This window comes from Microcaecilia unicolor, chromosome 9 (assembly GCF_901765095.1).
Source record: "Microcaecilia unicolor chromosome 9, aMicUni1.1, whole genome shotgun sequence".
In the NCBI taxonomy this organism is placed as follows: Eukaryota; Metazoa; Chordata; class Amphibia; order Gymnophiona; family Siphonopidae; genus Microcaecilia; species Microcaecilia unicolor.
The window spans coordinates 61,866,984-61,891,408 of NC_044039.1; the positions used below are offsets into that span (position 1 = coordinate 61,866,984).

Here is a 24,425-nt window from a genome sequence, read left to right on the forward strand (position 1 = left end):
CCGCGTGGGCAGTCGGCCCCGGTCACTCCCTCAGCCCGTGGCCCTCGGGACCGAACCCTGTCTGACCCGGCTCCTCGGGACCGAGGGGGATCGTCCTCCTCCTCCTCCATACCTCCCGGCACCGGTGACGCGCATCGGAAGAAAGACAAGAAGCGTTGTCACAGGTCGCCCTCGGTGCATCCGGACATCGGAGAGGAGGCGGCGCCGAAGCGTCATCGTCGAGAGGAGAGGTCCCCGTCGGTCGTGGAGGTACCGTCGCGTCAGGGTTCCGGCACCTCGGTGCCGTCTCCTGGCCCCCATCAGCTTCTGGCACCGACACCCCTACCGGCCTCACCGCCTTTCCCGGCAGCGGGCCTGGACGAGTGCCTCAGAGCCATCCTTCCGGGGATCCTGGAAGGGCTGATGCGCCAGGCTGTGCCGGCGCCGGGGGTGCTTGCGCCCTCGGCGCCGATGTCTGTGGCGCCGGTGAGCTCTAGCCCGGCGCCGGGGCCGTCGACACCGCCGCCGCTTGCGGCGCCGGTCTCGACCGCCACGCAGGTGGAGTCCCCGTCGACGTCGATGGAGGGAGCTCCGTCCCCGCCGGCGCGGGAGTCCACCGCTCGACGACACCGAGACCTCGGTACCTCGACGTCGAGCCGGGCCCGGTTTAGGACTCAGCTACATGAGCTTATGTCCGATACCGAGGATGAGGACTCGTGGGGGGAAGAGGAGGACCCTAGATATTTCTCCTCAGAGGAGTCTACGGGCCTTCCCTCGGACCCCACGCCTTCACCGGAGAGGAAGCTCTCACCCCCCGAGAGCCTCTCCTTTGCCTCCTTTGTGCGGGATATGTCTATCAGCATTCCCTTCCCCGTGGTCTCTGTGGAAGAGCCGAGGGCCGAGATGCTCGAGGTCCTCGACTATCCATCGCCACCTAGAGAGTCCTCCACGGTGCCGCTGCACAATGTCCTCAAGGAGACACTGCTTCGGAACTGGGTGCGACCGTTAACTAACCCCACCATTCCCAAGAAAGCAGAGTCCCAATACAGGATCCACTCCGACCCAGAGTTAATGCGGCCCCAATTGCCCCATGACTCGGCGGTCGTGGATTCTGCTCTCAAGAGGGCACGGAGTTCGAGGGATACCGCCTCGGCGCCCCCGGGGCGGGAGTCTCGCACTCTGGACTCGTTTGGGAGGAAGGCCTACCAATCCTCCATGCTCGTGACCCGCATCCAGTCATACCTGCTCTATATGAGCATTCACATGCGGACCTATGTGCAACAACTGGCGGACCTGGTCGAGAAGCTCCCGCCGGAGCAGTCCAGGCCTTATCAGGAGGTGGTCAGGCAGCTGAAGGCGTGCAGAAAGTTCCTGTCCAGGGGTATCTATGACACCTGTGACGTGGCATCTCGTGCTGCGGCCCAAGGTATAGTGATGCGCAGGCTCTCATGGCTGCGTGCCTCTGACCTGGACAACCGCACCCAGCAGAGACTGGCCGACGTCCCTTGCCGGGGGGATAACATTTTCGGTGAGAAGGTCGAGCAGATGGTGGACCAACTGCATCAGCGGGAAACCGCCCTCGACAAGCTCTCCCACCGGGCGCCTTCAGCATCCACCTCCACAGGTGGACGTTTTTCCCGGGCCCGGCAGGCTGCACCCTATTCTTTTGCAAAGCGTAGGTACAACCAGCCGGCCCGAAGGCCTCGTCAGGCACAGGGACAGCCCCAGCGCGCTCGTTCTCGTCAACAGCGTGCGCCTAAGCAGCCCCCTGCGCCTCCACAGCAAAAGCCGGGGACGGGCTTTTGACTGGATCCACGGGAACATAGCCGCCCTACAAGTGTCCGTACCGGACGATCTGCCGGTCGGAGGGAGGTTAAAATTTTTTCACCAAAGGTGGCCTCTCATAACCTCCGACCAGTGGGTTCTCCAAATAGTGCGGTGCGGATACGCCCTGAATTTGGCCTCCCTGCCACCAAATTGTCCTCCGGGAGCTCAGTCTTTCAGCTCCCATCACAAGCAGGTACTTGCAGAGGAACTCTCCGCCCTTCTCAGCGCCAATGCGGTCGAGCCCGTACCACCCGGGCAGGAAGGGCTGGGATTCTATTCCAGGTACTTCCTTGTGGAAAAGAAAACAGGGGAGATGCGTCCCATCCTAGACCTGAGAGGCCTGAACAAATTCCTGGTCAAAGAAAAGTTCAGGATGCTTTCCTTGGGCACCCTTCTGCCAATGATTCAGAAAAACGATTGGCTATGTTCCCTGGATTTAAAGGACGCATACACTCACATCCCGATACTGCCAGCTCACAGACAGTATCTCAGATTCCGCCTGGGCACACGGCACTTTCAGTATTGTGTGCTGCCCTTTGGGCTCGCCTCTGCCCCACGAGTGTTTACAAAGTGCCTCGTGGTGGTAGCGGCCTACCTACGCAAGCTGGGAGTGCACGTGTTCCCATATCTCGACGATTGGCTGGTCAAGAACACCTCGGAGGCGGGAGCCCTCCGGTCTATGCAGTGCACTACTCGACTTCTGGAGCTGCTGGGGTTTGTGATAAATTACCCAAAGTCCCATCTCCAGCCAACGCAGTCTCTGGAATTCATAGGAGCTCTGCTGAATACCCAGACGGCTCAGGCCTACCTTCCCGAAGCGAGGGCCACCAATCTCCTGGCCCTGGCTTCGCAGACCAGAGCATCTCAGCAGGTCGCAGCTCGGCAGATGTTGAGACTTCTGGGTCATATGGCCTCCACAGTCCATGTGACTCCCATGGCTCGTCTTCACATGAGATCTGCTCAATGGACCCTAGCTTCTCAGTGGTTTCAGGCCACCGGGAATCTAGAAGATGTCATCTGCCTCTCCACCAGTTGCCGCACTTCACTGCTCTGGTGGACCATCCGGACCAATTTGACCCTGGGACGTCCATTCCAAATTCCGCAGCCCACGAAAGTGCTGACGACGGATGCATCTCGCCTGGGGTGGGGAGCTCATGTCGATGGGCTTCACACCCAGGGTCTGTGGTCCCTCCAGGAAAAGGATCTGCAGATCAACCTCCTGGAGCTCCGAGCGATCTGGAACGCACTGAAGGCTTTCAGAGATCGGCTGTCCTGCCAAATTATCCAAATTCGGACAGACAATCAGGTTGCAATGTATTACGTCAACAAGCAGGGGGGCACCGGATCTCGCCCCCTGTGTCAGGAAGCCATCGGGATGTGGCGTTGGGCGTGCCGGTTCGGCATGCTCCTCCAAGCCACGTACCTGGCAGGCGTAAACAACAGTCTGGCCGACAGACTGAGCAGAGTCATGCAACCGCACGAGTGGTCGCTCCATGCCAGAGTGGTACGCAAGATCTTCCGAGAGTGGGGCACCCCCTCGGTGGACCTTTTCGCCTCTCAGACCAACCACAAGCTGCCTCTGTTCTGTTCCAGACTTCAGGCACACGGCAGGCTAGCGTCGGATGCCTTTCTCCTCCATTGGGGGACCGGCCTCCTGTATGCTTATCCTCCCATACCTTTGGTGGGGAAGACCTTACTGAAGCTCAAGCAAGACCGCGGCACCATGATTCTGATAGCGCCCTTTTGGCCCCGTCAGATCTGGTTCCCTCTTCTTCTGGAGTTGTCCTCCGAGGAACCGTGGAGATTGGAGTGTTTTCCGACCCTCATCTCGCAGAACGACGGAGCGTTGCTGCACCCCAACCTTCAGTCCCTGGCTCTCACGGCCTGGATGTTGAGGGAGTAGACTTCACTGCGTTGGGTCTGTCTGAGGGTGTCTCCCATGTCTTGCTTGCCTCTAGGAAGGATTCCACTAAAAAGAGTTACTTTTTCAAGTGGAGGAGGTTTGTCGTTTGGTGTGAGAGCAAGGCCCTAGAACCTCGTTCTTGCCCTGCACAGAACCTGCTTGAGTACCTTCTGCACTTATCAGAGTCTGGCCTCAAGACCAACTCAGTAAGGAATCACCTTAGTGCGATTAGTGCTTACCATTATCGTGTGGAAGGTAAAGCCATCTCTGGAGAGCCTTTAGTCGTTCGATTCATGAGAGGCTTGCTTTTGTCAAAGCCCCCTATCAAGCCTCCTACAGTGTCATGGGATCTCAACGTCGTCCTCACCCAGCTGATGAAACCTCCTTTTGAGCCACTGAATACCTGTCATCTGAAGTACTTGACCTGGAAGGTCATTTTCTTGGTGGCAGTTACTTCAGCTCGTAGGGTCAGTGAGCTTCAAGCCCTAGTAGCTCATGCTCCATATACCAAATTTCATCACAACAGAGTAGTGCTCCGCACCCACCCAAAGTTCCTGCCGAAGGTGGTGTCGGAGTTCCATCTTAACTAGTCAATTGTCTTGCCAACATTCTTCCCCAGGCCGCATACCCGCCCTGCTGAACGTCAGTTGCACACATTGGACTGCAAGAGAGCATTGGCCTTCTACTTGGAGCGGACACAGCCCCACAGACAGTCCGCCCAATTGTTTATTTCTTTCGACCCTAACAGGCTAGGGGTCGCTGTCGGGAAACGCACCATCTCCAATTGGTTAGCAGATTGCATTTCCTTCACTTATGCCCAGGCTGGGCTGGCTCTTGAGGGTCATGTCACGGCTCATAGTGTTAGAGCCATGGCAGCGTCAGTGGCCCACTTGAAGTCAGCCACTATTGAAGAGATCTGCAAGGCTGCGACGTGGTCATCTGTCCACACATTCACATCTCATTACTGCCTCCAGCAGGATACCCGACGCGACAGTCGGTTCGGGCAGTCGGTGCTGCAGAATCTGTTTGGGGTGTAAATCCAACTCCACCCTCCAGGACCCGAATTTATTCTGGTCAGGCTGCACTCTCAGTTAGTTGTTCTTCGTAGGTCAATTTCTGTTGTACCCTCGCCGTTGCGAGGTTCAATTGACCTGGGTTCTTGTTTTGAGTGAGCCTGAGAGCTAGGGATACCCCAGTCGTGAGAACAAGCAGCCTGCTTGTCCTCGGAGAAAGTGAATGATACATACCTGTAGCAGGTGTTCTCCGAGGACAGCAGGCTGATTGTTCTCACCTACCCTCCCTCCTCCCCTTTGGAGTTGTGTGTTTCATCTTTTGCTAGTCATTCAACTGGCGGGAGCGGTCGCGCACGGGCGGTGGGCGTGCCCTGCGTGCCGACCGTCCCGCGAAGCTTTTTTCCGGTTGGTGGGGGCTGCCGCGGACGTCACCCAGTCGTGAGAACAATCAGCCTGCTGTCCTCGGAGAACACCTGCTACAGGTATGTATCATTCACTATCTTCCCTCATAAGAGGGGAGTCCTATCCACTTAATCATTTTGGTCGTCCTTCTGGGCATCTTTTCTATTTCCTCTCAAAATCTCTATGTGGTGTGGATCTTCATATGTAACATAGCTTTTCTAAAATTGTTATTTGCACATATAAGTGAGATACATGTACATTACATAAGTAATGCCACACTGGGAAAAGACCAAGGGTCCATTGAGCCCAGCATCCTGTCCACAACAGCAGCCAATCCAGGCCAAGGGCACCTGGCAAGCTTCCCAAACATACAAACATTCTATACATGTTATTCCTGGAATTGTGGATTTTTCCCAAGTCCATTTAGTAGCGGTTTATGGACTTGTCCTTTAGGAAACTGTCTAACCCCTTTTTAAACACTGCCAAGCTAACCGCCTTCACCACGTTCTCCGGCAACGAATTCCAGAGTTTAATTACGCATTGGATGAAGAAAAATTTTCTCCGATTTGTTTTAAATTTACTACACTGTAGTTTCATCGCATGCCCCCTAGTCCTAGTATTTTTGGAAAGCGTGAACAGACGCTTCACATCCACCTGTTTCACTCCACTCATTATTTTATATACCTCTATCATGTCTCCCCTCAGCCGTCTCTTCTCCAAGCTGAAAAGCCCTAGCCTCCTTAGTCTTTCTTCATAGGGAAGTCGTCCCATCCCCGCTATTATTTTAGTTGCCCTTCGCTGCACCTTTTCTAATTCCACTATATCTTTCTTGAGATGCAGCGACCAGAATTGAACACAATACTCAAGGTGCAGTCGCACCATGGAGCGATACAACGGCATTATAACATCCTCACACCTGTTTTCCATACCTTTCCTAATAATACCCAACATTCTATTTGCTTTCTGAGCTGCAGCAGCACACTGAGCAGAAGGTTTCAGTGTATTATCGACGACGACGACACCCAGATCCCTTTCTTGGTCCTTAACTCCTAATGTGGAACCTTGCATGACGTAGCTATAATTCGGGTTCTTTTTTCCCCACATGCATCACCTTGCACTTGCTCACATTAAACGTCATCTGCCATCTAGTCTCCCAGTCTCATAAGGTCCTTCTGTAATTTTTCACAATCCTGTCACGAGTTAACGACTTTGAATAACTTTGTGTCATCAGCAAATGTAATTACCTCGCTAGTTACTCCCATCTCTAAATAATTTATAAATATATTAAAAAGCAGCGGTCGTAGCACAGACCCCTGAGGAACCCCACTAACTACCCTTCTCCATTGTGTGAATACTGCCCATTTAACCCCACTCTCTGTTTCCTATCCTTCAACCAGTTTTTAATCCACAATAGGACTTTTCCTCCTATCCCATGACCCTCCAATTTCCTCTGTAGCCTTTCATGAGGTACCTTGTCAAACGCCTTTTGAAAATCCAGATACACAATATCAACCGGCTCCCCTTTGTCCACATGTTTGTTTACTCCTTCAAACAATTGAAGTAAATTGGTCAGGCAAGATTTCCCCACACAAAAGCCGTGCTGACTCGGTCTCAGTAATCCATGTCCTCGATGTGCTCTGTAATTTTGTTTTTAATAATAGCATGTACCATTTTCCCCGGAACCGACGTCAGACTCACCGGTCTATAATTTCCCGGATCTCCCCTGGAACCTTTTTTAAAAATGGGCGTTACATTGGCCACCCTCCAATCTTCCGGTACCACGCTCGATTTTAAGGATAAATTGCATATCACTAGCAGTAGCTCCGCAAGCTCATTTTTCAGTTCTACCAGTACTCTAGGATGAATACCATCCGGTCCAGGAGATTTGCTACTCTTCAGTTAGCTGAACTGCCCCATTACGTCCTCCAGGTTTACCGTGAAGTCAGTAAGTTTCTCCGACTCGTCCGCTTGAAATATTTCCGACACCGGTATCCCACCCAAATCTTCCTCGGTGAAGACCCGAAGCAAAGAATTCATTCAATCTCTCAGCTACGTCTTTGTCTTCCTTGATTGCCCCTTTTACCCCTCGGTCATCCAGCGGCCCAACCGATTCTTTTGCCGGCTTCCTGCTTTTAATATACCGAAAACATTTTTACTATGTGTTTTTTGTCTCTAATGCTATCTTTTTTTCGTAATCTCTCTTGGCCTTCTTTATCTGCGCCTTGCATTTGCTTTGACACTCCTTATGCTGCTTCTTGTTATTTTCAGTGTAAATGCCCCAGGTCACACATGGATATGTTTCTAAAAATAATGGTCCTTTTCTCTGTTGTATTTGTTATAGACGTTCAGAAATTCTATGCTTTTTCTTCTAGCTCAAATTTTTATTGTAATAATATATGTTTTCATAAGAACTTGTACAGATTAAACTAATCTTTTCTAGGGCCTGATCCTAACATTGGGTTCTTCCATTCCATTTCTATTAGGAAAAGCCTATAATATAACCAGGCTTTTGTTCTGTAAGCCATATTTATAATGCATTGTTTGTTACAGGCCTGGGAAGATGCTGGACTGTCTCTCTCCACTAGTAGCAATGAAGCCTGCAAACTGTTTGATGCTACATTGAGTCAGGTATATTATATGATACATTGTTTTACTTGATAATTACAGTATGGTTGTTTTGGTTCTGGTGTGGTCACATTAGATATGTATCCCAGCTACCCTTGTGACTCTTGACTAGTTAGGAATGCTGCAGAGGTAGTGTTCCCAGCCATTGCTCAGTGGCAGTTCCTAGTGGCCAGACTTAACCAGGCCCAGGCAGGAACCACTGTTTGTGGTCCTTGGGTGAAGACTGTTGCTGTGATGACTGGATTAAGTTGAGAAGAGGATATAAAAATATGCCTGGTAGTTGCAAATGAAAGCTCGTGGCACCATAGCCCAGTTTTTTTGAGCTGGAAGCCCAATGGAGTTAGAAAAGAAATTGCTGGGCTAAATAAAATAAAAAAAAGAAAAAAAAAATAGAAAATTAGAGGATCAATACAGGATTGTGGCAGTCTAAATTCCAGAACACACATTTTTGTATCTAATCCTTACAGAACCATCATATTATGCAGGTTATAGAGACTTGTATTTTAGGTCTTAGTACAATTAAAGCTACTGTGTCAATGCTAGTTATGTTTTTCTGATGGTGTTTTCTCTTGTGTTTTATAGTATGTGACATGGACAAATGACAAAACTCTGGGAGGCATAGAGGGATGCTTGGCAAGGCTGCATGAAGCAGATCCAACTTTCGGTGAGTCTGAGCCTTTGTGTTTAAATATTTAAGTATATTTATTTGATATAGCCCGTCTTTAGAGTAAATTGGATTACATAATAATGTAAAAGATACAAATAATAGAAATTAAAATACATAAATAAAGCAAGTTTCCTTGTCATCAAGCAGATGCAGCCATTACAGATGGGTTGTGTCCATCAACCAGCAGAGGGAGATAGAGAGCACACTTTTTTCAGTGCCTCTTACCAGCTTGCTCCACTGCCTCTCTTCAGTATTCTCTATCTCCCCTAGCAGAGTGGCTGCAGCTTCTTCGAGCTCCATCTAAAATCTGCCTGGAGGTTGCTCCTGTGCTTTTGCCAGTTGTTAGCAGGGGTGTTGGAGGCTATAGCAGCTTCACTTTTAAAGGCACATAGGTTCGCCCTTTCCCTGCCTTACCCATACCTCCGTGGATGTGGACACATTGCTTAGCTTTCCCTGTCCTTCCTCACCAACAGTGGATGCAGGCACATAGGTTCGCCCTTTCCCTGCCTTTCCCACTCACCTGAGCCCCCGGAGTTCTATTTACCTCTGCTTTCCTCACAGCGTAAAAAAAAAAAAAAAAAAAAGGAACAGAGGTTTTTCCTTTCCTTTTTCTGTGGGACCGGAGCTGTGATACTCGGTCCAGTGAGGTAAGAATGTTTTCTGACTCCTCCGGGGTGGGCCCGCGATCGGGGTGATTTTGGCACGAACCGCCATTTTGAATTTTACCGCCGTTTTCGGCGATGGCTGTGGAGACAGTAACGCGCTGTTCCATGTGTGGCAAGCGCAGATCAGCAGCGGGGCTCTGTAAATCGTGCTGACAGACGTTAGAGCCGGCCCGAGCATGGCGAGCAACGATTCTTCGCTCTCTGAGCTGGCAGCGGGCGCCATTTTGAATTTACCACATGGCGCGACCTCCGCTGAGACGGAGAGTCCTGAGCCTGGGGGGAGGCCTCGGAGTGAGGCTGATATGGGAGCTACTAGCCCCGGCAGAGATCCGGGTGCCCAGGGTGAGTTTTTCTCCCCTGATTTTGTCTTATTAATGCATAAAGCATACATGCTTAAAAGAGCTCTCCCACAAAGCCCGGCACGGGCCTCTTCTAATGCCCCCCCCGGTGGATTCTAGCCTGGGTATGCCCTCTGAGGCGTTATTTCCTGATAATTGGCAGAATATGAAGCGCAGAAGGGCTCACTCCCCTTCAGAGAGTGCTGCACCTCCTTCCCCCCCCCCCCCCCCCCCTCCCCGTGGTCGGGCTGCGAGGATTTGGAGGACTCTGGCAGGCCTTCATGGTCTGAGGAGCCAGAGTCTGGTGCAGAAGTGACTCAGGATCTGGACGATCCCTCCGCGGTGAGGATTTTCCACCGTGATGAGCTGCCAGCGCTTATTTCTGATGCCCTGCAGGCTCTCTCTATTGAGGACCCTGCCAGTGGCACAGCCTCCTCTGTGAATCCTAGGATGGCTAGTACCAAAAAGCCTGCTCGAGCCTTTCCTTTGCATGACTCCATCCAAGAGCTTATTTCGGCTCAATGGGCTGACCCCGAGGGACCTTTGAAAGTTTCCAGGGCTATGGGGCAATTATACCCTCTGAGTGAGTAGCATATGGCTCGCTTTGCTATGCCTAAAGTGGATGCCCTAGTCACAGCTGTGACAAAGAGAACTACCCTCCCTGTTGAAGGAGGTGTTGCCCTGAAGGATATTCAAGACCGTAGACTGGAATCAGCACGTAAACGGTCATTTGAAATTGCAGGTCTCACTATTAGGGCGTCTGCATGCAGTTGTTATGCTGCTAGAGCCTGCCTGGCTTGGTTGCAACAGGCAGTGGAACAGCCCGGTGATGGAGCGGAGCCCTTTTCAGATGTGGCTCCGCGGATGGAGTTGGCCTTGTCCTTTCTTGCTGACGCCCTTTATGATATTGTCAGAGCTTCGGCTAAACACATGGCAGTAGAAGTGGCGGCTCGCCGTCTTCTTTGGCTACGGCATTGGGCGGCGGACATGGCCTCTAAACAAAGGTTGGTGAAGTTGCCCTTTCAAGGCCTTCTCCTGTTTGGTGAGGAGTTGGAGAAAATTGTGAAGGGCCTGGGTGAGGCTAAACCCCAGCGCTTGCCCAAAGATAGGCCTCGGCCTTCCTCTAAGGGTGCGGCGGTCCACTCCTCTTACCTACCTCGCTTCCGTGAAGCTCGAAGGTACCGCCTGGGGCGTTCTGCTGGGTTCACTTCTCGTGTCCGTTTTCAGCAGAGGAACTCCTTTCGCTCGGACAAACGTTCCACAGCCACTGGCTCAAGGCCTGGAGTTCAGGGGTGACCCTCTCAATGATGGTGCGCCGGCCCTCTCCTCGAGTCCTGTCATCGGAGGACGTCTTTCCCTCTTTGCCGAGGAGTGGGCCAACATTTCCTCAGATCAGTGGGTCTTGGACCTGATCAGAGACGGTTACAGAATAGAATTCGACGCCCCTGTAAGAGACGTGTTTGTGGAGTCCCGATGCGGTTCTGCCGCCAAACGGGCGGCGGTAGAGGAGACTTTACAAGGTCTGATTCAGATAGGGGCCGTGTCCCCGATACCTCCCGCCGAACACGGCTGCTGCCGCTACTCCATCTACTTTGTGGTGCCGCGAAAAGGAGGGTCTTTTCGCCCTATTCTGGACTTAAAAGAATTAAACAAGTCCCTGAGAGTGTGGCATTTTCACATGGAAACCCTGCGCTCCGTCATTTGCGGCGGTACAGCCAAGAGAGTTTCTCACGTCTCTGGACCTGAAAGAAGCTTACTTGCACATTCCAATTTGGCCCCCGCACCAGAGGTTTCTGAGGTTTGCGGTAATGGGAAAGCATTTCCAGTTCTGGGCCTTGCCTTTTGGCCTCGCCACAGCTCCCCACACCTTTTCGAAGGTTATGGTGGTAGTAGCTGCCTTTCTAAGGCGAGAGGGTATTCGGGTTCACCCGTACCTGGACGACTGGCTCATTCGAGCAAACTCTGCTGCAGAGAGTCAGCATGTAACAGCCAGAGTGGTCTCAGTACTTCAATCTCTGGGCTGGGTCGTCAATTTGGCCAAAAGTCACCTGACCCCCTCGCAGTCTCTAGAATATTTGGGGGCCAGGTTCGACACAGCCTCGGGGTATGTGTACCTACCCGAGCAAAGGCGGTGCAGGCTTCAGAATCAGGTCCGTCTGCTCCTGAGGATGCCCTGCCCGCGAGCTTGGGACTTTGTCCAGCTGCTTGGATCGATGACTGCCACCATGGAACTGGTGCCCTGGGCGAGAGCGCACCTGAGACCTCTACAGTATGCTGTACTCCAAAGATGGTCTCCAGTATCTCAGGATTACCAATGCAGACTCTCTTGGCTCCCTGCAGCCCGACTCAGCATGGAGTGGTGGCTCTCAGACAGCATGCTGCGGTGAGGAATGCCGCTGGCGCTCCCCGATTGGTGCCTAGTGGTGACAGATGGCAGTCTGAAAGGCTGGGGCGCACATTGCAAGGAGAAGCATGCCCAGGGTCTATGGACACCCGAGGAGTCGGAGTGATCCATCAACCGCCTAGAGTTGAAAGCGGTGTTTCTGGCCTTTCAAGTGACCCTGGAAGGATTGGCTGTCCGAGTGATGTCGGACAACACGACAGCAGTGGCCTACATAAATCGACAAGGTGGCACTCAGTGCAGAGCTCTAGCCGCGCAGGCTGAACAAATTTGCCACTGGGCCGAGCTGCATCTACAGTTTCTGTCGGCAGCTCACATTGCAGGTCAGAGCAACGTGCAAGCCGATTATCTAAGCAGGCATCAGATCGATCCAGCGGAGTGGGAACTTGCAGACAAAGTGTTCCTGCAGATATGTGCCAAGTGGGGCAAGCCCGTGATGGATCTAATGGCGACAAGCACCAATGCCAAAGTCCCGTGCTTCTTCAGCAGACGGAGAGATCCTCGCGCGGCGGGGATGGATGCCTTGGCTCAACCCTGGCCTCCTGGCCTACTGTATGTGTTCCCTCCGTGGCCCTTGATAGGGCGAGTGCTCCTGCGGTTTCGGCTGCATCCAGGGGAAGTGGTTCTCGTTGCCCTGGATTGGCCCAGGAGGCCTTGGTATGCGGACCTCCGACAGATGCTTGTAGAGGATCCCCTTTAGTTACCTCTGGTTCCCAACCTGTTGTCACAGGGTCTGGTGACCATGGAGGACGCCGGCCGATTTGGTCTTATGGCCTGGCGATTGAGAGGGCGCAATTGAGAGGCAGAGGCTATTCCAATAAAGTAATTACCACTCTCCTGCAAGCCCGCAAGCGTACCACTTCCGTGGCTTATGCCAGGATTTGGTGTGCTTCCAGAGAGATCACACCCCTGCGGGCTCCTGTCTCGCCGATTCTGGACTTTTTGCAGGATGGTGTACAGAAAGGCTTGGCCTATAATTCCCTGCGGGTGCAAGTGGCAGCGTTGGCCTCCCTGCATGGCAAGGTTGAAGGCGTGTCTTTAGCTGCTCCTCCGGATGTGGCACGGTTTCTTAGAGGGGTGCTTCGGCTCCGTCCTCCCGTGCGTGCACCTTGTCCAGCTTGGAACCTGGGGCTAGTGCTGAAGGCCCTTCAGGGTGCTCCCTTTGAACTGCTTCGGCGTGCTTCAGAGAAAGATTTGACACCGAAGGCCGTCTTGTTAGTGGCCATTACTTCGGCGACACTGGTGTCAGAGCTCCAGGCGCTGTCCTGTAGAGAGTCTTTTCTGCAGTTTTCAGAGTCCGGGGTCACGGTTCGGACCGTGCCTTCCTTCTAGCCTAAGGTGGTTTCAGCGTTTCACCTAACCCAACCTATTTTCTTGCCCTCCTTTGTCGAGGAGGAGTTTCCAGAATCTTTTGGGCAATTGCACCTGTTGGACGTGCGCAGGACTCTGCTGCAGTATCTGCGAGTTACTAATTCTTTCAGGACCTCTGATCATCTGTTTGTTTTGCTATCAGGTCCTCGCAGAGGGTCTCCAGCGTCTAAAGCCACTACTGCCCGCTGGCTTAAAGAATCTATCTTTTCAGCTTCTTTGCTTGCCGGCCGGCCTCCGCCTGATGCTTTTAAGGTGCATTCCACTAGAGGAATTTCCATTTCTTGGGCTGAAACTGGAACACTCTCTCTTCAAGAGATTTGTAGTGCAGCAACATGGGCTTCTAAGCTCTCTTTTGCCCGACATTACAGGCTGGATGTGGCTGCCAGGAGGGACGCACATTTTGGAGCGCAAGTGCTGGCGCGTGGTGTGGCTTGTTCCCACCCTATCTAGGGATTGCTTTGATACATCCCATCTGTAATGGCTGCATCTGCTTGATGACAAGGAAGGGAAAATTAGGTTCTTACTGTGATAATTTTCTTTCCTTTAGTCATAGCAGATGCAGCCATGATCCCTCCCTGTCTGATGCTATCTGCTGTAAATCTATTTCAGGTTCTGTTCGTGTTTCCTGGAGATTCCGTCCTTGGGAGAAAGTCGGAAAACAGTCTTCACGATTCTTGTTCAATTAAAGGAGGATGACTTAATTCCCTCCAGTTTCATGTTTTGGAGGATGAGTTTATTCCCTCCAGTTATGTCTCAGTGGAGGATGAGTTTATGCCCTCCGGGAGGATGTTTCATTCCCTCCATTCTGAGTTAATGCCCTTTGTTGTAGGGCCATCGTTCGCTGTGAGGAAAGCTCATGTTATTCCCATTGCGGTTTGCCATACTGCTTTGGAAGCTTCAAATACTGAAGAGAGGCAGTGGAGCAAGCTGGTATGAGGCACTGAAAAAAGTGTGCTCTCTATCTCCCTCTGCTGGTTGATGGACACAACCCATCTGTAATGGCTGCATCTGCTATGACTAAAGGAAAGAAAATTATCACGGTAAGAACCTAATTTTCCCATATCAAAAGTGAGAAAAAAATAGATTAGCAGTACAAGGTCCAGAAAAACGAAAGAGAAAACAAAATCTGAGTCTACTTAAGGAGACCTAGCCATCGAGATTCAGATTAGCCCAGCAGCTTTCACTTTCCTTCTAAATAAGGAATAAGGAATATTTATTTATTTATTTGTAACATTTGTATCCCACATTTTCCCACCCACTAGCTGAAAAGGCGATCGCCAAGTCCGGTGGGGGTAGACAAATACGATTTGAAGTAAGGGTCAGGTAGGGGGAGGGTATTCAAGTACAATAAGGGTCAAAGATAGTAAGGAACATATAATGTCCAATACAATCTAAGGTTTTGTTGTGTTGCAGAGTTGAGGCATTTAAGTTGGGTCGGTTGGGTAGGCCTTGCAGAGCAGGTAGTCTTTAATTATCTCCTGAAGTTTAGATGGTCATAGATCTCATCTAAGTTAAAAGGAATAGACTTTCAAAGGAACAGTGTTAGATAGCTAAAGCTAATTTATACATAAACACCTTCTAGATTTTAACTGGAGAAGGAATGGTTAACAGGTTTAAATCTGCAGATCTCAAGGAATGTGTTGAAGCATAGGTAATGAAATGATTAGCCAAATAAACAGGGTGGTTAGCCTTACCTACCAAAGTAAGGATCTCAAACTAGATCCTGTACCTAATAAGCAATCTAAATGAGTTATTTACAAATGCTGGTTTAGCTGACCTAGGGGACTGCCAAGGAGTATAAATAAAGATGTTCACTACAGACCTCTTTTCTGTATTGACAAAGAAAGGCCTTCAGATCAGAGAGGTTGAAAGAAGGTTTGAACTGACCAGTATTTGTGATAGATGTCTTTTGGAAAAGTAAAGTATATTTTGTGTTTAACTAAAGAAAAACAGGTCATAAATTAAAAGTAGTTGAAAAATACTATGTAATAGCTATAGCATTCTGAATGTCTATTGAGCTATGCTCTTATACTTTAGACTTGTAGCATGTTTGCTTATGCTTCATAAAATTCACCTATTCTCGGACTTTGCTAAATAATTCAAACTTGCAGGGTACAATTGACAGCAAGATAAAAGCAGAAAAACTTGACTTATTTGATTCCTAATATCAAAGTCTATCAACAAGTTGTCTCTGTGCTTTTCCAGTGATACAATAAAACCAAGAAGTCCACAAACAGTAATTACATTTACAGACCTGAATCATCAAACATATGTGAATTCAGTCCTCTGTCACTGAAAACTAGATATCAAAACCCACAATCTACAAAAACACAGTGCAAGAGATCTGATGGACTTAACTGCATCATCATTATATAACATAACCCAAATGTACCACTAGTACTCCCCCTCTGGTGGAGTTAAAAAGCCATTTTTAAGAAAAGTTATACACTTAACCGCACCCCCCCCCCCCTAAAAAAAAGGCATGTTGTAGAAACAATTGCAGCTTCCTACCCCCTTTCAGCATTAGCTTCAACAAGCAGCAGGCTCCAAAACATTCTAACTATTGTATTCTTAGTAAAAGGACAGAGGTAAAATAAACTGGCAGTTGACTGCCATACTGGGAAAGACCAAAGGTCCCTCAAACCCAGCATCCTGTTTCTAACAGTGGGCAATCCAGGTCATAAATATACCTGGCAAGATCCCAAAAAAGTACAAAACATTTTATACTGCTTATCCCAGAAATAGTGGATTTTCTCTAAGTCCATTCAATAACGGTCTATGGACTTTCCCTTTAGAAAGCCGTCCAAACCTATTTTAAACTCCGCTAAGCTAACCGCTTTTACCACATTCTCTGGCAACGAATTCCAGAGTTTAATTACACATTGAGTGAAGAAAAATTTTCTCCGATTTGTTTTAAATTTACTGCATTGTAGCTTCATCGCATGCCCGCTAGTCCTAGTATTTTTGGAAAGCGTGAACAGACGCTTCACATCTACCCGTTCAACTCCACTCATTTTATAGACCTCTATCATATCTTCCCTCAGCCGACTTTTCTCCAAGCTGAAGAGCCCTAGCCGCTTTAGCCTTTCCTCATAGGGAAGTCGTCCCATCCCCTTTATCATTTTTGTCGCCCTTCTCTGCACCTTATCTAATTCCACTATATTTATTTTTTTTGAGATACGGCGACCAGAATTGAGCACAATATTCGAGGTGCGGTCGCACCATGGAGCGATACAAAGGCATTATAACATCCTCACTTTTGTTTTCCATTCCTTTCGTAATAATACCTAACATTCTATTTGCTTTCTCAGCCTCAGCAGCACACTGAGCAGAAGGTTTTAACGTATCATCAATGACGACACCTAGATCCCTTTCTTGGTCCGTGACTCCTAACGTGGGACCTTGCATGACATAGCTATAATTCAGGTTCCACTTTCCCACATGCATCGCTTTGCACTTGACCATTTAACCCTACTCTCTGTTTTCTATCTTTTAACCAGTTTTTAATCCACAATAGAACACTACCTCCTATCCCATGACTCTCCAATTTCCTCTGGAGTCTTTCATGAGGTACTTTGTCAAATGCCTTCTGAAAATCCAGATACACAATACCAACAGGCTCACCTCTATCCACATGTTTGTTCACCCCTTCAAAGAAATGCAGTAGATTGGTGAGGCAAGATTTTCCTTCACTAAATCCATGTTGACTTTGTCTCATTAATCCATGCTTTTGAATATGCTCTGTAATTTTGTTCTTACTAATAGTCTACCATTTTGCCCGGCACCGAAGTCAGACTCACGGTCTATAATTTCCCGTTTCTCCTCTGGAACCTTTTTTAAAAATTGGCATTACATTGGCCACCTCCAATCTTCCGGTACCATGCTCGATTTTAAGGATAAATTACATATTTCTAACAATAGCTCTGCCAGCTCATATTTCAGTTCTATCAGTACTCTAAGCTGAGATCTCTATTAACTCAGTCTTATGACCTTAATGATTTATCTTTTGTGTTCTTACAAGCTAAAGCTCGGTTGAAAAAGAAAAGAACAAGCTCAGGTGGGGCATTCTACTCATTGTCCTCTTTTCCGTTCACAATGTGAATTTCAAGGGAAAAATAGTTTTACTCACAATCATCCTCCCCCCACCCTTGGTTTTGCCTAAGTAGGTACAAGATCTCCATCGTGTCTCTGGGCTTCCTTAAAAATCTCATAAGCAGGTTTTAAAATCTGTTACACATTCAGGTTGTCATTCTTTTAACAAGTGCCAAAGGTCAGCTGACAGTTCCATCAACAAATAATGTCACAGTTCAAGTCCTCTAGAAATGGTTGCTTAGAAATAAATCTATGCTCCAGTTCTCTGTTTACAAACAGTTCATGCTGTGGAGGTACTTAAAAGCTGCTACAAGAGATTTTCAGAAACTCAGCCTGTTCCTGCTATAGAATTTAGGAAAATTGCTGGGTCTCAAACACAAAGTCTTGTATACCATTCAATTAATATAAGTTCATTCTTCTATTATTAGCTATTTGGAGAAGTCTTTTACAATGATCCTAGTTATCAATTTCAGTATTGAGCACATGTACCTTAATTTTCCAAACCTGGAACACAAACATAAAGAGCTTCCTGTATATAGCCACTGATATAGATTTGTCCCTTCAGTGTATTATGAGATCAGATTCTGGGGTAACATATTAGGGAAAAGAAATACCATAGTGTCAAATTTTCTGATTTCCATTATTCTGTGTACTGAAATGCACTAATACCTAAAAGAATCCTTGTAGGGAAACACAAAATGGGAAATAATTCCACTAGTCCAACTACTACTACTACTACTACTACTTAGCATTTCTATAGCGCTATGTATATAATGCAGCATTACAATTAATGCTCATGTAAACTATGGGCCCTAAAAAGTGGGATCCCATAATTGCTTTTCTAAGATCTCATAATTAATCTGCTGAGTGGAGCTTCAAGAATCCTGGGCAAAAGTTTCCCCCTTTTCTGGGAACCTATTCCTGACCCCCAAATCTGAGGGTGCAGTCCTGATTCTCTTTTTCCACTTTGAGAAACAGTCAAAATGAGCCTCCTTTTGCCCATCCTGTTTCACATTCGGTGAGCCCTTGTGTTGATCTAGAAGACCTGTGGTGGCCACCGTTCCCTAGCAGTTAAGCCCCTGGGTTTAGGCAGCCAGCAGGACTTCCTAGAAGGGTCTTGGAGGGGCTACTGAAGACAGCAAATGGGAGGCAATGTTGGGACCCAGCAGTGATCGGAGGCAGGCAGCAGACAAGAGGCAGCTTCAGTGTCCAAAAGTGGTCAGGGGCAGGCAGGAGGCAAGAGGCAGCATCAGTATCCAGCAGTGGTCAGGGGCAGGCAAGAGGCAGCGTCAGTATCCAGCAGTGGTCAGAGGCTGGCGGCAGGCAAGAGGCAGCGTCAGTATCCAGCAGTGGTCAGAGGCAGGTGGCAGTGTCAGATCTGGCAGTGGTCAAAGACAGAAAGCGGGACGAAACAGCAGACAACCAAAGCTCTCCAGGAAGGTAGTAGCTGAGGTGCTAAACCACGGAGGAATCTCCCACTAAAAGGAGGTCACTGCTGACGTCACCAGTAGGTCAAGATCGGGAGGCGGGGCTGGTGGTTGGGAGGCGGGGATAGGGCTGGGCAGACTTATACGGTCTGTGCCAGAGCCGGTGGTGGGAAGCGGGACTGGTGGTTGGGAGGCGGGGATAGTGCTGGACAGACTTGTACGGTCTGTGCCAGAGCCAGGGTTGGGAGGCAGGGCTGGGGAGGTGAGGATAGTGATGGGCAGACTTATACGGTCTGTGCCTGTGCCAGAGCCGGTGGTTGGAAGGTGGGGCTGGTGGTAGGGAGGCGGGGATAGTGCAGGGCAGACTTATAAGGTCTGTGCCCTGAAGAGCACAGGTACAAATCAAAGTAGGGTATACACAAAAAGCAGCAAATATGAGTTATCTTGTTGGGCAGACTGGATGGACCGTGCAGGTCTTTTTCTGCCATCATCTACTATGTTACTATGTTACTATGTAGGTGGGGAACCCTGGAAGGGCAGTGCTGCACAAGAGGAGGAGTGGCCTAGTGGTAGGGTGGTGGACTTTGGTCCTGGGGAACTGAGGAACTGAGTTCGATTCCCAGCACAGGCAGCTACTTGTGACTCTGGGCAAGTCACTTAACCCTCCACTGCCCGCCGCATTGAGCCTGCCATGAGTGGGAAAGTGCGGGGTACAAATGTAACAAAAAAAAAAGAAGGAAGGAACAACCATGAGCTGCAGAGCACCAGGAACCCTGGAAGCAGAGCACCAGCGATCGGGATCCCCTGGAGGCAGGGAAGAGTGCTGAGAACCCAACCCAGGTACCGCATCGCTAGTGCCTCCTCCGTCGAGACACCTTGCCAGATTTTTTTTTTTTTAATTTGTATGAAGTCTTTATTAACCAAAAAGACAGTGCAATAACTCATCGAGCAACAATAACAGAACACTGTTACATATTTTATACAGGCATTCTAGGTCATCTAATGCTCCCTCTTCCAACAGTATCAACTAGAAATATTAACCGTAGTAAACTTCAAACTTTTTGAGTTTTTTCAGATACATCTATCTCCCTCCCCTTACCCCCCCTCCCCCCCCCAACCCCTTGGAACACCGCTTGCCACTGCCAGCCATACCATATTCTCACCACTCAAATTAAACCCTTTGATTACCCTGAGTAAAAAAATTTCCATACCGCATGCCATTTACTCTGCTGTTTCTTTCGCTCTGCTGTGAGCTTCTCCATATCACACACGTAGCTCAACTTATTAAGCCATCTCTTAACCGGAGGGATCCCCCCCCCCCCCCCCCCCCCCGCTTCCAGTATAATGCAATAACCACTCATGCTGTATCAACTGCATGCCTCACCAGTGCCTGTTGACTCGAGGTGAGGCCTGCCACCCTGGCAGAGAAAAGGAAGACCTCTGGCTCCCAAGAGACGGGGCGCCCCACCCAGGTTTGCAACCTACTATGGACCGCTTTCCAGAACGCTCTAACTTTTACACAGCTCCACCCCACAAGCCCCATTGTTCCCCTTTGACCACACTTCCTCCAGCACAGACCGGACGAGTCCGGATATATTCTCCGAAATCGATCCGGGGTGAGGTACCATCGAAACAGCACTTTCACTGCATTCTCCTTCAGTGGTACATGGGTTGATACCCCGATCACAGCTATTTCCATTCTCTCCCATCCCGACTCCCCGAGCGCCACACCCAGTTCCCTCTCCCAGCCTCTTCTATGTGTGATGTAACGTGGGGCTTGTGCACTAACACATCTGTATAACTTATTTTTTTGTTACATTTGTACCCCGCACTTTCCCACTCATGGCAGGCTCAATGCGGCTTACATATACAGGTACTTATTTATACCTGGGGCAATGGAGGGTTAAGGAGCTGCCTAATCAACCCACAAGAGGAGTGTGATTTTTCACAGATCTCCTCCAAATCTTACCTTTCCCCGGCTCATTACCAATCTGACTGCTTCAGTCCTGAGGAAGTGAGACACTTGGCGATATGCAAATTCATCCCCCCTCCCCACTGGATATCTAGTTTTCACGTCATTAAAGGACAGCAAGGAGTTTGCTTCAAACATTTGGCCCCAGGTTCTCACTCCCTCCCCATACCATCTTGTGAATAGCCCCTTCATGTTTCCTGGCAGAAATAGGGGATTAAATGCTATTGGCGAGAGGTGGGACAGAACACACTGCTTTTTGGTGAAAAGGCTGTCCCAGTAATAGAGTGTAATATGTACAGATGGGCATACTCCCTCTCCCATTACTCTGAATGTCCTCGGAAGCCACACAAGTGTGCCTAATGGCCTCACACCCATAGAATACTGTTCCAAATGTACCCATTGTTGATCCGGATAATCCTGATACCATTCAATAGCTGCCTTCCCTTGTGCCGCTCTATAGTACCATATGAGGTTAGGCATACCCAGCCCTCCCCCTCTCTTGATAAAGAAGAGTTCACGATCGCCGTGGACGTTTACCTGCCCAGACGAAACGCACTATACTGTCTTGTAATGCTGCTATGAATCGCCTGGACATCATCACAGGCAGCACCTGGAATAAATACAGCAAACGTGGCAAGACATTCATTTTAACAATAGCTATTCTACCAAACCATGACACCGACAGATCCCACCACCTTTCCAGATCCGCCGCAATGTTTCTGGCCATGCCCTTGTAGTTTGCCGAAAAAAGCTCAGATATATCAGCAGTCAGGTTTACCCCCAGGTATCTAATTTGTTTTTTTGGCCCAACGAAAAGAGAAAGATGTCCTCAGTGACCCAACTACTTCCGCCGGAAGCATTACATTCAAAGCCTCTGATTTTGCCATATTTACCTTAAACCTGGATACTACCGAATATTCGTCTGTAACCCGTTTGAGACTCGGGAACGTTGACAAAGGGTTAGTCACAAACACCAAAACATCATCGGCGAATAGGGCCATCTTATGTGTCGTTCCCACAATTCTAATTCCCAAAATGGCCGAATCCATTCGCACCCTAGACGCAAAAGGCTCCATAACCATTGCAGATAGTAAGGGTGACAAGGGACATCCCTGATGAGTTCCTCTATATAATGTGAACAGCTCTGAGTTACTCCCATTAACCCTCATACATGCCCTGGGGAGTCATAAAATGCCTGTATCCACCTCCTGAATTGCACCCCAAAACCCATAACCTCCAGAACCTTATACATGAAGGGCCAATGGACCCTATCAAAGGCTTTTTCCGCGTCCAGACTAAGAAGGCACAGCGGTCTCCGGTGTCTCTTAGCCAAGTATATAAGATCTATTCTCCGAGGACAAGCAGGCTGCTTGTTCTCACTGATGGGTGACGTCCACGGCAGCCCCTCCAATCGGAATCTTCACTAGCAAAAGCCTTTGCTAGCCCTCGCGCGCCGATGTGCACCGCGCATGCGCGGGCTGTCTTCCCGCCCGAAACCGGCTCGTGCCGGCCAGTCTTCTTTTGTCCGCGCTCGGTACGGTCGTGTTATCGCCGTTCGCGCCCCAAAGGTTGACCTCGCGCGGCATTTATCGACTGTGTCATAAAAAAAAAAAAAAAGCTGTTGGAAGGAGACCTTCATGGTCTTTTCCCTTCCCATACGTCCAGTTGTTTTGCCCCGGTAAGTTTTCTTTCGTTCTCGGGGTAGGCCCTATTTAGGCCTCGGTCGAAGTTTTCTTCCCCTATTTTTTGCGGTGCCATTTTCGCCATTTCGAGTTTTGATCTCGCCGGCGCGATTTTTCCGCCCATGACATCGAAGTCTTCCAGCGGCTTCAAGAAGTGCACCCAGTGCGCCCGGGTAATCTCGCTCACTGACAGGCACGCGTCGTGTCTTAAGTGTCTGGGGGCTGGGCACCGCCCTCAGGCCTGTAGTCTGTGTTCCCTTTTACAGAAGCGGACTCAGGTAGCGAGATTAGCTCAGTGAAACGTTTTGTTCTCGGGCTCTTCGTCGGCATCGGCACCGGGAGTATCGACTGCATCGACGTCGTCGGTGCCTGGACCTTCATCTTCGTCCCCGAGTGCATCGAGGCATCGGCCCTCTGCATCGGGGTGTCATCGGAAGGCTGCGTCGGCGTCGGTGGTATCGAGACCTCCTCGTCTGCTGATGTCGTCGGACGGTGGTGCTTCGTCTGGAGTGCAGGTGAGGGCTGTCCATTCCCCTGCTGGTGGCGGTGAGCCTTCGGGTGGGTCTCCCCCCACCCTGAGGGCTCCTGCGGTACAGCCCCCCCGAGACCGACCTCCTTCGGCCTCGGCCCCGAGGAAGAGACGGCTGGATTCTACGTCCTCCTCGTCGGTGCCGGGAAGCTCCGGTGACGTGCTTCGTTCCAAGAAGTCGAAGAAGCATCGTCACCGGTCTCCTTCCCGTGTCGGCACCGAGAGCTCTGGGTCGCCGAGGGAGTCGGCACCCAGTAGGCATCGGCACCGAGAGGACCGCTCGCCCTCTGTTCAAGAGGTGTCGATGCGCTCCCCTTTGGACAGCCCGGAACAGCCTCCACGCCCGGAACAGACTCTGACATCGACGCCTGCATCGACTTCCATGCCTTTTTCTGCAGCCGCTCTGAACGAGAGCCTCCGGGCCGTTCTCCCAGAGATCCTGGGAGAGCTGTTGCGCCCTACCCCTCCGGTACCGGGGGTGCTTGCGCCTCCGGTACTGTTGAGTGAGGAGTCGGCTGGCCCATTGCCCGGGGTGAGGTCTCCGGCACGCGGTACCGACTGCGGTCGCCTCCCAGGAAGGCTCCCCAACCATGTCGGCGGAGGGAGCTTCGCCGGTGCGGGCAAGGGAGTCTACCTCTCGATGCCCACACCGTGGCCGTGGTTCCACGGAGTCGAGCCGGGCATGGTTGCAGACACAGGTCCGTGAACTTGTGTCTGACACCGAGGGTGAGGCCTCGTGGGAAGAAGAGGAAGACATCAGATATTTCTCTGACGAGGAGTCTGAGGGTCTTCCTTCTGATCCCACTCCCTCTCCTGAAAGGCAGCTTTCTCCTCCCGAGAGTCTGTCTTTCGCTTCCTTTGTCCGGGAGATGTCTACGGCCATCCCCTTCCCGGTGGTTGTGGAGGACGAGCCCAGGGCTGAAATGTTTGAGCTCCTGGACTATCCTTCTCCACCTAAGGAAGCGTCCACAGTACCCATGCATCATGTCCTCAAAAAGACATTGCTGGCGAACTGGACCAAGCCCCTAACTAATCCCCACATTCCCAAGAAGATCGAGTCCCAGTACCGGATCCATGGGGACCCAGAGCTGATGCGCACTCAGTTGCCTCACGACTCTGGAGTTGTGGATTTGGCCCTAAAGAAGGCCAAGAGTTCTAGGGAGCATGCTTTGGCGCCCCCGGGCAAAGACTCTAGAACCTTAGACTCCTTTGGGAGGAAGGCCTACCATTCCTCTATGCTCGTGGCCAAAATTCAGTCGTACCAGCTCTACACGAGCATCCACATGCGGAACAATGTGCGGCAGTTGGCGGGCTTGGTGGACAAGCTCCCCCCTGAGCAAGCCAAGCCTTTTCAGGAGGTGGTCAGGCAGCTGAAGGCGTGCAGAAAATTCCTGGCCAGAGGGGTGTATGACACCTTTGATGTTGCGTCCAGTGCCGCTGCTCAAGGTGTGGTGATGCGCAGACTCTCATGGCTGCGTGCCTCCGACCTGGAGAATAGAATCCAGCAGCGGATTGCGGACTCGCCTTGCCGT

At 50.2% G+C, this 24,425-nt stretch overlaps 1 protein-coding gene across 3 annotated transcripts in view; it reads left to right on the forward strand.

Annotated features, from left to right (window-relative positions):
* Positions 1 to 24,425, forward strand: part of TTC38 (tetratricopeptide repeat domain 38) — a 561,013-nt gene that overhangs the window by 66,647 nt on the left and 469,941 nt on the right. For all 3 annotated transcript variants that reach the window (XM_030214669.1, XM_030214670.1, XM_030214671.1), the window contains exons 2-3: positions 7,675 to 7,752; positions 8,332 to 8,413. In XM_030214669.1, the coding sequence (XP_030070529.1) occupies positions 7,675 to 7,752; positions 8,332 to 8,413 (160 nt within the window). The remainder of the gene's footprint in view (positions 1 to 7,674; positions 7,753 to 8,331; positions 8,414 to 24,425) is intronic.